Raw genomic sequence first — 14,854 nt, forward strand, 5'->3', positions numbered from 1 at the left:
GACCTGACTCCGACAGTTTCATGCAAGTTGAGATTAGACTATTGAGTATGGGCCAGTCGTTTCTCCCTGGGATTTGAGCACCTTGCCGATTCCTTATCTCCAGGAGAAAAATATGGAATTCATTGAAGTCAGTTTTTGTCACAAAGAACTCCGTCCACCCTGTCCAATACAAGGAAAAATGAACCAATCTTCAGTGGAAAAAAAATACTGAAAAACTTTAAAATTAATCGATGTTTCTGTTTGTGTATTTTTTTATTTAGTGAAGTGACGCTAATTTGGTTAATGCGATTTGTTTAAATGCTTACCTCCAGCGGAATATCGGGGGAAGCATTCCTGATGTAGGGTTTATGCCCGATTCTCCTGTTTTTCCAGCGCTACACTCTGGAATGGAGCGGAATATCAGAGTATTGCAGATTGTATATTTATCTGGAGGAGTTAAACTGATCAGACTGCTTCCTGGGGAGTATTTTCGCTCAGTCTGATAGCTTTCTGCTGTAATTAATGACTTGTGTTTTGAGTCATCGCAACAGGCCCATTGGGCATTGATCATCAGTTTTCTCTGCAGGAGAGAAGTTTCAACTGGAGATAGAGAATGAAATGGGGTGGGGGAATTGGGACATTCACAAAAAGAATGGTTTAATGTAAAATATAACTTTAACTGAGATCTCATGCCTGTAAGACATCCGTTTCTAATTGAGTTCATTATCTGGTCGCCCTGATGTGTTCAAGCAGCGAGGTGAATAAGGGTCTGATATCGAATGTTTTGGCGAGGATTAATCAGAATCTGTTATCACCGACGCATTCTTCCCTCATACCGTGAGTTTGAGTTGACCTTTTTTAATGAGAAGGAATCTAGTCAGTTGTTAATATTATTTTCGAAGCTGGTATTAATTTATAGCGGCCGACGCGGAGAAAGTGGAGCTAATTGTCCATTGAAGAATGTAGTGGGAACGGGGAATAATAATAACTTCCGTTTATCCAACAAGAGGCAGCGGGTGATAATCTGCCTGTTGTTCGGGAGGGAGTGAATTCCTATCGCTAATCACGCTGTAAGATGACCTTTCCTGAGTACACTGTCTACCGCATTTCTCTTGTCATTTAGTGAAGTATTGACTTTAAACTACTAGGAGTAACTTCTTAAAAGTTGAGCTGGGCAAAGGTCTGGCAGATGGAATACAATGTTAATAAATGTGAAGTCATTCATTTTCGTCGGATTATCACTTGAATGGAGGAGAAAGTGAGGTCTGCAGATGCTGGAGATCAGAGCTGGAAATGTGTTGCTGGAAAAGCGCAGCAGGTCAGTCCCACACTTTCCTCATTCCTGAAGAAGGGCTTATGTTCGAAACGTCGAATCTCCTGTTCTTTGGATGCTTGCCTGACCTGCTGCGCTTTTCCAGCAACACATTTTCAGCTTATTACTTGAATGGTAACTATTTGCAGCTTGCTGCTATGCAGAGGGACCTGTGCATGACTCACAAAGGGTTGGTCTAAGGTAGAACAACAAATTAGGAAAGCAAATGGAATTTTGTCCTTTTGTAAGAGGGATTGAGTTATGTTGCAGCTGCACAGGGTGCATGAGATACATGCAGAACTTTGTTTCTGACTTTCTTGAATTAACAGGACTGGGAAAATCAGACCTGGCATTCGATTTAACCATTTATTTCAATCTCCACAATCACATTACATCCCGTTTCCTCTCAAGAAAGAGAATTAGCACTCATATATAGATAGATATTGTCAATGTGTCTGTATACTATGTAGGGTATTTTCATGCTGTTATACTGCCAGTGGATGGTAATACTGGACAAAGTCAGGTTTCATGCTGGGATCGGATAAGAGTATACATTCATCATTGTGATTTGTTTACTCTGGTTGTCAGTCTTTGAACATATCATAAGGATCTACCAAACAAAAATGTATATTACAGAAAAGAATGGCACTATCTACAGTTTACTGTGTAAGAACCAGAGGAAATAGCCTCATTATAAATATCAAGTAAATAAACGCACATTTACAGATGCTATACAAATCAGTGACAATTTACATAATATAACTACATATTATAATTAACTTCTAATTATCTTTGTATGCATGAAAAATTGATTTTCAGAAATGATTAATGGGTTCTTATCTCTTGGCTGTTTGACTCTTCCTGTGCATAATAGTAATTACTGCATTGATGGCAGGAGACAGAGGGTGGTGACAGAGGGTTGTGATTTTGGACTGGAGGCTTGTGACCAGCAGCGTGTGCCACAAGGATCAGCGTTGGGTCCAAGGGCTTTACGTTATTTATTTAAATGATTTTGATGCGAATATAGAAGGCATGATTAATAAATTTGGAGAATAGGTGGTACAATGGATAGTGAAGAAGGTTATCAAAGAGTATAACTTGACTTTAATTAGATGGGCCGATAACGTTTGAAATAAGAGACCTAAGGTACAACTCTTCACGCAGAGGGTGGTACGTGTATGGAATGAGCTGCCAGAGAATGTGGTGGAGGCTGGTACAATTGCAACATTTAAGAGGCATTTGGATGGGTATATGAATAGGAAGGTTTTGGAGGGATAGGGGACCAAACACAGACAAATGGGACTGGTTCAGCTTAGGGATCTGGTTGGTGCAGACAAGTTGGACCGAAGGGTTTGTTTCTGTGCTATGTGACTTTGACTCCACCACTCGGATGACTCAAACTGCATTTCAGAAAGTCTTTCTTATCTATAAAAGTCTAGGATGAAGTGAGTCACTATACAAACGCACTTTCATTTCATAACTGATTCTTTCCTCTCAGCTGAACGTTTCAGTTTGATGAAGATGGGAATATTACAAACTGTAAATCTATAGTATACTTCTGCACAGTCAAAGAATAAATGCTTGAAGGGAGTGAAACTGGTGGGGCGGGCACATAATTTGGAGGAGCTGGTGTTGGACTGTGGTGTACAAAGTTAAAAATCTCAACACCAGGTTATAGTCCAACAGGTTTATTTGGAAGCACTAGCTTTCTGAGCGCTGCTCCTTTGTCAGGTGATTGTGGAGAATAAGATCGTAAGACGCAGAATTTATAGCAAATATTTAGTGTGATGTAACTGGAATTACATATTGAAAAAGACCTGGATTGTTTAAATCGCTCATTTTTTTTAGAATTACCATGTTAGGTTCAGTTCTTTCAATGTAAATCCAGAACATTTAAAAGTTACATTCTCGAGTGAACTTTAACAATTGTCTTGTCGGCCCAGAGAATGCATTTAAAGTGTGAGCTGCTCTGTGTGAAACAATGATTTGGAGATGCCAGTGTTGGACTGGAGGGTTCAAATTTAAAGATCACACAACACCAGGTTTTAGTCCAACAGGTTTAATTAGAAAGGCTAACTTTCGGAGCATTCATCAGGATGAAGGAGTGGCGTTCCAAAAGCTAGTGCTTACAATTAAATCTGTTGGACTATAACCTGGTGTTGTGATTTTTAACCTTGTGAAACAATGGTCAGACTGATTCTAATCTAAAAAATGGATTTACAGAATCTTACGTGGATTCATGCAGATTTTGAGCAAAGTACAATGTAATTCTGCAAGTACAAATTCACCCCACAAATGGAGATGCATATGTGTGCATGTGGGTGTGTGGTGGGGCGTGAGGGTTAGAAGTCTCTGAGGGTATGTGCATGTGAGTGTAAAGAGGTATAAGTCTGTGAGTGGGTGCAAGTGTATGTGTGAGCATTTTGAGAGAAGGTCTGTGTGAGTGGGAAGATTTGAAGAGAGCATTTGCAAGGCTAGCACTAGCACAATGGGCTGAGTGGATCCTGCTGTCTTGTGCAGGTCCTGCTGTATCTATTTTTTACACTATAATGTCAAAAACACAGCACACCATTTCCCACTCTGTCTGTCGCTGGGGCTGTGCTTTGTAAATCCTGATGTTTCATTCTGACACTAGTCAGTCAGACAAAGGGTCGTCTTACTGGCTTCAAGTGAGAGCACAAATTGTGGCACGTTTCATGTGTTTATCGATCAATGTGATCAGTTGCTGACTGAGTCAGAGTATTCCAAATGCCCGTGATGTTGCTCATTTACCTGAGGGATAAGATCTGTCTCTAACCATCTCGGTGTCACAAATGATTTCCTCCAGATTCAATATTCTGAAGCGGATTGAGAGTAGGCTTTTTGGGAATGCCTCCTCCCCCTCGTGACAAGTTCAGAAATTCCCTGATAGCTTCAGAACCTGCTCATGAAGACTGGGAGCTTCTCCCAGCTCCTGCATTGACCAAATTTGGCAGGTTTCCTTGTTTCCATGGCACCACCAAAGTACTTATCTCAAAGTGCTGATTCATGGGCCTGCTTGCTAGGCCCGAACCTGGGATCCCTTTCGTCAGAGCAGGGGAGAGTTTCCCTTTCTTTAACGGAGGGACTCGCTCCTTCCTGGATGACTGATTTTTCAAACCTACAATTCCCAGGTTGATCTGAAATCATGAGCCTTCATCACGTCAAGTCCGCTGCAAGAAGTAAACTGATCAGTGTCCTCTCCCCTCCAGGCTGAGGCAGGGACACCACTCAGTATTTCCCCAGTATTCGCTGGACAGGAGGGAGATGTTGCTTTTCAAGGTTTGCTAATGCCTGTGCAGCCCGGAACCGTGGGAGTGAACGGTGCTGGGAGATATCTCAGCCTGTTTTGTTCTTGCTGGCCCCTTGTCCATGATTTGTTTGAATCCATCGGGGTCTGACAGTCCCATCGCTTGTTCAGGCTGGGGAAGTGAAAACCTTTTCGCAGACTCGAGTGCCACAGTGGTTAGCACTACTGCCTCACAGCGCCACAGACCGGGGTTCAACTCCCGCCTCAAGTGACTGACTGTGTGGAGTTTGCACGTTCTCCCCATGTCTGTGTGGGTTTCCTCCGGATGCTCCAAAGATGTGCGGGTCAGGTGAATTGGCCATGCTAAATTGCCCATAGTGTTAGGTAAGGGGTAAATGTAGGGGTATGGGTGGGTTGCGGTGTGGACTTGTTGGGCCGAAGGGCCTGTTTCCACACTAAGTAATCTAATCTAATCCAGCAGCTCAAACTGAGTGGTAGAGTGGTGTGTGTGCACACGTGTGTGCGTGAGTGTGTGAACTGTTGGCTTACATTTCTACCCACCCTGTTTGCAATGTTTTTGAAGTAGCATCTCTTTGAACCTGGGATGAAATCATTGCGAACCCCATCGATGACCAGTTGTTAGTGTGCCTTAATGTTTCAAACTGAAACTGATCTAATACCTTTCTGAATTGCAATTTAATGTTTTAATTTCTGTTTCCCAATGATTGCAGGCAAGTATTTTACCGATGATGTTTGCATCAGCCAACATGGCGCATGAACCTTGTACAGAAGGTATGTGGTAGAATAGGAATCCGGAGTTGTGTGAAATATTTACCTCACTGTATTCAAATGAACTTTTAGCTCTTTTTCCAGCAAGAACACGTTAGAATTGGATTGTGATCTACCATCCACCTCAAATATTCAAAGTTTAAATTTAGATCTCTCTAAGATGCATACCATTATCCAGTTCAAATTACAGGCATCTTCACACAAACTGAACCAATTACAACAGACTGAAGAATGAGTGAAGAGATGAACTCTTGATTGTGTTCTCAATGAGCACATTCTCAGTGAGATTCCTGATGAATGGCTTTTGCCCGAAATGTTGATTTTTTTTTTTTCCCTGCTCCTTGGATGCTGCCTGACCTACTATGCTTTTCCAGTGTCGGAGTCATGGAGTCATGGAGATGTACAGCATAGAAACACACCCTTCGGTTCAACCTGTCCATGCCAACCAGATATTCCAACCCAATCTAGACCCACCTGCCAGCACCCGGTCCATATCCCTCCCAACACTTCCAATTCATATACCCATCCAAATGCCTTTTAAATGTTGTAATTGTACCAGCCTCCACCACTTCCTCTGGCAGCTCATTTCATACACGTACCATTCTCTGCATGAAAAAGTTGCCCCTTGGGTCTCTTTTATATCTTTCCCCTCTCGCCTTAAACCTATGCCCTCTAGTTCTCGACTTCCCCACCCCTGGGAAAAGACTTTGTCTCTTTATCCTATCCATGCCCCTCATGATTTTATAAACCTCTATAAGGTCATCCCTCAGCCTCCGACACTGCAGGGAAAACAACTCTAGCCTATTCAGACTCTCCCTATAGCTCAAATCCTCCAACCCTGGCAATATCGTTGTAAATCTTTTTTAAACCATTTCAAGTTTCACAAATCTTTCTGATACGAAGGAAACCAGAATTGCACATAATATTCCAAAGGTGGCTTTACCAATGTCCTGTACAGCCACAACATGATCTCCTAACTCCTGTATTCAACTCTGACCAACAAAGGAAAGCATACCAAACACCACCTTCACTATCCTATCTACCTGTGACTCCACTTTCAAGGAGCTATGAACCTACACTCCAAGGTCTTTATTCAACAACACTCCCTAGGATCTTACCATTAAGTGTATAAGTCCTACTAAGATTTGCTTTCCCAATATGCAGCACCTCACATTTATCTGAATTAAACTCCATCTGCCACTTCTCAACCCATTGGCCCATCTGATCAAGATCCTGTTGTAATCTGAGGTAACCTTCTTCACTATCCACTACACCTCCAATTTTGGTGTCATCTACAAACTTAGTAACTGTACCCCTTCTGTTCGCATCCAAATCATTTATGTAAATGACTCATCTTGACTCTAATCTGCAGTACCAACTTCTGCCATATTTGGCACAACATCAAGTAATTCACACAATTCACCCCCTCACACAATGAATATTATTGCAAGGTTCAGGAACAATTGTTAGTGACAAGCCAACATTATTACAGTGATATTGTTCAAGTGTCTTTCAATATTATTTTGTGCACACAGAACGGTACAGCACAGAAACAAGCCATTCTGCCTGTCTAGTCCGTGCCAGCGTTTCTACTCAATGTGGATCTCTTCCTACTCCATCTTGCCCTATTGACACATCCTCCATTTCCAAATTGCAAAAATAAAATTGATTAACCAAGTCTTAAAAGGATTTTAGGAAGCAAACTTTAAAACCACCCCAATACAGAAAGATGATTTTAGTACACTTATATAAATCCAATTTGTTTAAATTTAAGTCAAAACATTTGCTACATTAACTGTGAGCATCAGTGTGTAGCAGAATCTCTGTTCCACCATCTTGAAATTATCTTTGTCATATTGCTGGAATAATTCAATTCTGAGACCGCTCCAGCTGAACTTTTTTGTTGTTTTTCAACAGAAGCATTCACACCTCAATATATTTGAACAAGATTGTACAGAATAGCCAACAATTTCTAGCACAGAAGTTGGCCATTTACCCCATCAGTTCCATGTCAGTTTTTCTGCTTCATATGAGCATTCACCCCTTCACATCCTCCGCCTCATCTCCCACTATCACAACCCTCTTCTGTTCCTTTCTCCAACGTGTGCTTATCCAACTTCCCCACTTTGGTACATTAGTTCACTTTAACCACACACTGTGGGAGCAAGTTACACATTCTTCCCATTTTCAGGGTAAAGGAGATTCTCATGAATTACTAACAGAGTTTATTAGTGACTGTCTAATGATCCTCACGAATGAGTTAAAATCTGTATAATTGAATGATATCTTAATGATTTTGTGTATCATTGATTTTTATATTTTCTGATTCAGTCTGTGGAAGTACCTCCCTAGAGAAGGTGCAAAACTTGACCTACTCTTGGGAGGTAAGGCAGGTCAGTGGGGCAGCACTTTGGGATCAGCGACCATAATTCTGTTAGCTTCCAAATAGTGATGGAAAAGGATAGACCGGATCTAAAAGTTGAAGTTCTAAATTGGACCAAGTTTAATTTTGACGGTATTAGGCAAGGTCGTTCAAAAGCTGATTGGGGCAGATGTTCGCAGGTAAAGGGACAGCTGGAAAATTGGAAGCCTTCAGAAATGAGATAATGAGAATCCAGAGACAGTATATTCCTGTTAGGATGGAAAGAAAGGCTGGTAGGTATGGGGAATGCTGGATGATGAAAGAAATTGAGGGATTGGTTAAGAAAAAGAAGGAAACATATGTCAGGTGTAGGCAGGAAAGATTGAGTGAATCTCTAGAAGAGTACAAAGGCAGTAGGAGTCTACTTAAGAGGGAAATCAGGAGGGCAAAAAGGGGACATGAGATAGGTTTGACAAATAGAATTAAAGAGGATCCAAAGTGTTTTCAAAATAAATTAAGGACAAAATGGATAACAAAGGAGAGAATAGGGCCCCTCAAGGATTGGCAAGGCGGCCTTGGTGTGGATCTGCAGGAGATGGAGGAGACACTAAATGAGCATTTTGCATCAGTATTTACTGTGGAGAAGGACATGGAAAATATTAAATGTAGAGAAATAGATGGTGACATCTTTATAAATGTCCATATGACAGGGGAGGAAGTGCTGGATGTCTTGAAATGCATAAAGGTGGATAAATCCCCAGGACCTGATCTGGTGTACCCTAAAACTCTGTTGGAAGCTAGGGAAGTGATTGCTGGGCCTCTTGCTGGATACTTGTATCATCGATAGTCACAAGTGAGGTGCCGGAAGACTGGAGGTTGGCTAATGTGATGCCAGTCTTTAAGAAAGGTGGTAAGGACATGCCAGGGAACTATAGACCGATGAGCCTGATGTTGGTAGTGGGCAAGTTGTTGGAGGGAATCCTGAGGGATAGTATGTACATGTATTTTGAAAGGCAAGGACTGATCAGGGATAGTCAGCATGGCTTTGTGCGTGGGAAATCATAGCTTAAAAATGTGTTGCTGGAAAAGCACAGCAGGTCAGGCAGCATCAAAGGAGAAGGAGAATTGACGTTTCGGTCATAAGCCCTTCTTCAGGAATGAGGAGGGTGTGCCAAGCAGGCTAAGATAAAATTCTGGATTAGTGGTGCTGGAAGAGCACAGCAGTTCAGGCAGCATCCAAAGTGCATCCTCCAGTTTCATCCTCTGGGACACCCGCACACTGCAAGTCCTTGGCCTCCTCCGTCGCCGTGGCAACACGACGCCTGGAGGAAGAGCGACTCATTTTCTGCCTAGGAACCCTCCAACCACAAGGGATGAATGCAGATTTCTCCAGCTTCTTAATTTCCCCTTTTCCCCCCACCCCCCACCTTTTCTCAGTCCCAATCCTCAGACTCTGCACCGCATTCTTGACCTGCAGTCTTCTTCCTGACCTCTCCGCCCCCACCCTCTCTCCGGCCTATCACCCTCACCTTAACCTCCTTCCACCTATTGCATTCCCAATGCCCCTCCCCCAAGTCCCTCCTCCCTACCCTTTTATCTTAGCCTGCTTGGCACACCCTCCTCATTCCTGAAGAAGGGCTTATGTCCGAAACGTCGATTCTCCTTCTCCTTTGCTGCCTGACCTGCTGTGCTTTTCCAGCAACACATTAAGCTCTGATCCCCAGCATCTGCAGTCCTCACTTTCTCCGTGTGGGAAATCATGTCTCTCAACTTGACTGAGTTTTTTGAAGTAGTAACAAAGAGGATTGAGAGCTGGGCGGTGGATGTAATCTATATGGACTTCATTAAGGCGTTCGACAAGGTTTCCCATGGGAGACTGGTTAACAAGGTTAGATCTCACTGAATACAGGGAGAACTAGACATTTGGATAGAGAACTGGCTCAAAGGTAGAGGACAGAGGGTGGTGGTGGAGGGTTGTTTTTCAGACTGGAGGCCTGTGACCAGTGGAGTGCCACAAGGATCGGTACTGGGTCCTCTACTCTTCATCTATTTAAATGATTTGGGTGTGAACATAGGAGATACAGTTGTAAGTTTACAGAACACCAAAATTGGAGGTGTAGTGGACAGTGAAGAAGGTTACCTCAGAATACAACAGGATCTTGATCAGATGGGTCAATGAGCTGATAAGTGGAGTTTAATTCAGATAAATGTGAGGTGCTGCATTTTGGGAAAGCAAATCTGAGCAGGACTTAGACACTTAATGGTCAGGTCCTAGGGAGTGTAGCTGAACAAAGACCTTGGAGTGCAGGTTAATAGCTCCTTGAATGTGGATTCAGATAGGTAGGATAGTGAAGAAGGCGTCTGGTATGCTTTCCTTTATTGGTCAGCGTATTGAGTACAGGAGTTGGGAGGGCATGTTGCGGCTGTACAGGATATTGGTTAGGCCACTGTTGGAATATTGTATGCAATTCTGGTCTCCTTCCTATTGGAAGGAAGTTTTGACCCTTGAAAGGGTTCAGAAAAGATTTACAAGGATGTTGCCAGGGTTGCAGTGCTTGAGCTATAGGGAGAGGCTGAACAGGCTGGGGCTGTTTCCCTGGAGCATCGGAGGCTGAGGGGTGACCTTTATAGAGATTTATAAAATCATGAGGGGCATGGATAGGATAAATAGACAAGATTTTATCCCTGGAGTGGGGAGTCCAGAACTAGAGGGCATAGGTTTAGGGTGAGATACAAAAGGACCTGAGGGGCAACATTTCACGCAGGGGGTGGTATGTGTGTGAAATGAGCTGCCAGACGTGGTGGAGGCTGGTACAATGACAGCATTTAAAAGGCATCTGGATGGGTATATGAATAGGAAGGGTTTAGAGGGATATGGGCCAAGTGCTGGTAAGTGGGACTAGATTGGGTTGGAATATCTGGTTGCTTTAGAGGAGTTGGACCGAAGGGTCTATTTCTGTGCTGTATACCTCTATGACTATGCGATTGATGTTACAACCCAAACTTGCACCATTGACCAATATGGATAAAAGATTGTGTGATTGACATCTGCAAATAAAAGATTTGAGAAGCTTCTAGAAATTATAAAAGCTGAAAAATGGAAATCCTGTCATTGTTTTGGTAAAAACAATTTTCCCAGAAGGTGGGGTGCGTGCGGATGACATATTTTCTTTGAAGTAATTCAACAAGAGTTCACTAGGACTTAATTCTTGAATTAATAAATTGTTTAATCAGGAGATATTGACTAAAATGGGCCATTATTCTGAGGAGACTGGAGAAATGAAAGGTGATCACATTGATGCAAATTGCTTTCAGGCTTTGACAGGGTCAGTGCTGAAAGGCTGTTTCATCCCTGGGGAGGATAGTCAAGAAGATGGGGAGACCATGTCAAAATGTGGCATTGGCCGTTTTGAACTGAGATGCGGAGAGATTTTTTCACTTTGAGTTCTGTGCAGATTTGGAATACTCCGTCCAGAGAGCTATGGATGCTCCACCGTGGAGTGTTTTCAAGACGTGCATCAGTTGATTTTTGGGAACTGAGGGAAAATGGGGGAAGAAAATGGAGCTGGAGCTGAAGATCAGCTGTGATCATATGGAATGGGGAGTGGGTTTGAATGACTGAAAGATGACCAGCTGCTTGTATTATGAGTTTGGAACGGTCAACAAGTTCAATAAAGCCTGTTCTCCCTTCTCTCTTAGCACATATTGGAAAACCTTTAAATATAACAATTCCAGAATGCAAGAAGGGGAGTATGACACCAACCCTGACCAAGGGAATACAGGAGCTGATATGCAAGGATTTAGAGTGCAGCGGGACTTTCAAAGCAACATTTATTTGCAACGAATATTACAACGTCTACATTCCAAGTGTTTCAAAGAATAATATTTCTGAATACTGGCTCGTATGTGGTGAAGATCAGATAAAGATAGTCTTGAAGGAAGGTGAGTTTAAAGTGTCTGGAAGCAGTTGTGTGTTATGGCACAACATTCATAATCTCATTAAGTCTCTTTTCACCCATAATTTGTAGACCAATAGTCAGTGCAAATTCAGGCTGCACAATAACTGATATAAATAAAGATTAAACAGGAGATACACATATTTGAGGATGTGATGGTCTTGTGGGCTTAGTGCTGGACTGTTAATCTGAGGGATTATCACACTGTTGGGGGGTCAGTGCTGAGGGAGCGCCGCATGAGCTGGAGAAGGTGAGAACATGGTAGGACTGGTGGTAGTGAGGCTGTGGGGGGATCTGAATACACAGATGAGAATTTAAATGTGCCAGACTGGAAGCTGGTCCTGGTAGTCCTGGCTAATGATGGGAGAATGAACTTGGTGTGGTTTAGGATCTGGCAGCAGAGGATTGAATGGTGAATGTGTCCTGATGTCAGCGTGGTCCAGTCTGAAATATTGGCCACAAAAGCACAAAATGCTTGACCCTGCAGTAAGAGGGACACGAGTGTTAGTTCGTGCAGTAAATTAGGCTAGTTTGGGCTTATACGAAAGGTGAAGAGTGGCTCAGTTTCACATTGCAACTGTACTGTTCTATTTTCCAGGTTGTCCACATCGAGAGTCAAGTAACAATTCAATTCCAGACTGTCACGAACAGTTCAATACCACTCAAGGTAAAAGAGTGAAACTGTAGAATGTCATATCAGGTGTTAGCTGTGGTTCTAACCTGTCAGTCAGAAAGTCTTGGGTTCAGGACCATTCTGGAAGGAATTGTTTTTATTTAAGAAATGAAACAATGGGCAGAGTTGGAGGAAGAGGCAAGCGATTGACACGAAGTTGAAATGCAGTGACACTGAACACAGACATGATGGACTGAATGCACCATCTGTGATCCTCTGAAATTTACAGAGAAGGCCTGGAGTGGGGGATGGGGATGCAGTCTGAAAGGCTGCGCTTCTCTATGAGAGATGTGTTGGGTGGTGAGGGAGTCTGCAAGGCCAGGCCTGGGGTGGGGAGGGTGTCTGTGAGGCTGTGCCCAGGCTAGGGAGGGAGCCAGCAGAGTAAGACCCGAAGAGGTGGCGGGAGTTTAATACACTGTTCACCGGTACCAAGCTAACCAGGAGCCAGGAAACTCTGGAGGCACAGGTGATGTTCAACTTCCGTTTTTGAATTTCATTTCTTCTCAGATATTTTCTGGAAAACGGGGAACAGAACAACTTCAGACAAGAGTGATTCTTCAACAATAAAGCCCCCAGGGATTGTTGGAACGATTTGGATTATTGGAACGATTGGGATTATTGGAACGATTATAGTTTGCTGTGTATTGAAGCACAGGTACCCCTCAGTCTGGAACATTTGGTGAGTTGATTGTCATATATACTCCTTGATTTGGATCTCTAGTGAAGAGGCGCAAGATTGGGCACGGAATGAGCTCTCTGGGTGCTTTTTGATGTTTGACAGCTTAACAATGAGGGGCACTCAAAACTCCTTACTCCAACACTCCAGTATCTGGGGAAGTCCCCTTAACCCCCTCTCTCACCCGTATATAATGGGGAGGCCTCCCTAACCACCACTCTGATATGCAGACTGGCATTTGCTACCTTTGAATTCACAGCCACAAGTGAGAACTACTTTGCATGTGTTAATGAGTCCAGACTGTGCTGCAATTCACCTCTGAAACGGATTGGTCAGTGAGCTATTCTTGCTTGACCAGCTAATTGATGGGCTTCTCTCCTGTGGTCTCCATGTGCCTGCTCTCACTGGCACACACATGCATTTAGATTCTGACAGTTGCACATGCAGTAAGTGGGGCTTGATCAGTAACTTCACAAACAGGGCTTGAGCCATTTGTTCAGCGTACAACCTGAGGCTGAAATAGGGCACACCACAGGCAACCTGTGCAATTATAACTCCTCTGATCGCCACGTATTGTTCAAAATGGAGAACAGTCATAAGGCTGTCACCTTTGACCTCCAGTTCCCAGCCTGCTTGCTATTCTCCCTGGATTCAGGGATCTTCCCATATCCTTCCTGGAAGGGCTCTCAACACTTGGGTGACAGAGGAGAGGAGTTATTTTATGCTGCTACTCTGCAGCAGCAACACAAGTGGCAGTTCTCACTAATGGGATGCTCCAGAGGTGTTCCACCTGTCCAACAGCTCAGTTAGGGGGTGGCTGAATTCCAGTGCTCATTACGTAGGCAGCACAAAGCAAAGACTGGTGAGTCATAACAAATAACATGGAATCCATTCAGTATGGAAGGGGGCCATTCGGTCCACCAAAGAATATCCCAATAGATCCACCTGCCTACCTTATCCCTGTTACCTTGCATTTCCCATGGCTAACCCACCTAACCTACACATCCCTGGACACTATGGGCAAGTGAACATGGCCAGTCTGCCCTAACCTACACATCCCTGGACACTATGGGACAATTTAGCATGGCCAGTCCACCCTAACCTGCACATCCCTGGGCATTATGGGACAATTTAGCATGGCCAGTCCACCCTAACCTGCATATCCCTGGGCACTATGGGACAATATAGCATGGCCAATCCACCCTAGCCTGCACATCTTTGGACTGTGGGAGGAAGCTGGAGTACCCAGAGGAAACCCACTCAGACACGTTCCTTTTGTTGTTCACAACAAGAAAAGTACTGACTGCTCACATCCAGTCCACATTTGTAAAATTGCCTAACATTAGATGTGATTCCAGGAATGAATAACATTTGCTAAACAATCCTGAGTCTGCTAAGAATTATGCTAACAATCAGTTTAAGATTATAATTTGGGCTCACCGGGTCATGTATTTGTGTGTACTGAGAGCTACAAACAGTCATCCCATTGCATGCACAAGGGTTCCATTCCTGAGAACCCCTGTTATGGACCAGGCCAGAACCCCCTCAAAACATTTCAAGAAGGTAGCCCAGACCCTAACTTTTCCAGTTCTTCTAAGCAGGTGTAAAGTGGATGTTCCAGAGTGATTCAGTTGGCCCAACCACTCAGTTTTAAACAAAACAATTTATTTGTACATAAACAAAATAACCAAATTTAGATTAGCATACCTACTTGAAAACCCAGTGGACTCTATTGCAACTTAATGATACTGTTCCAAATACTTGCAAATCCCCATAAACACCCCCTTGGCAAATAAGGTAAAATCAGACACAGGCTCTTACAGACGTGCAATGTCAGAG

General features: G+C 43.3%; 1 protein-coding gene across 4 annotated transcripts in view; it reads left to right on the forward strand.

Moving 5' to 3' along the window:
• The window catches only part of LOC132833968 (uncharacterized), an 89,249-nt gene that overhangs the window by 71,130 nt on the left and 3,265 nt on the right, over positions 1–14,854 (forward strand). For all 4 annotated transcript variants that reach the window (XM_060852672.1, XM_060852673.1, XM_060852670.1 and 1 more), the window contains 4 exons: positions 5,291–5,351; positions 11,410–11,652; positions 12,265–12,333; positions 12,847–13,018. In XM_060852672.1, coding sequence (XP_060708655.1) covers positions 5,291–5,351; positions 11,410–11,652; positions 12,265–12,333; positions 12,847–13,018 — 545 coding nt within the window. The remainder of the gene's footprint in view (positions 1–5,290; positions 5,352–11,409; positions 11,653–12,264; positions 12,334–12,846; positions 13,019–14,854) is intronic.

Source organism: Hemiscyllium ocellatum, chromosome 38 (assembly GCF_020745735.1).
Source record: "Hemiscyllium ocellatum isolate sHemOce1 chromosome 38, sHemOce1.pat.X.cur, whole genome shotgun sequence".
NCBI lineage: Eukaryota > Metazoa > Chordata > Chondrichthyes > Orectolobiformes > Hemiscylliidae > Hemiscyllium > Hemiscyllium ocellatum.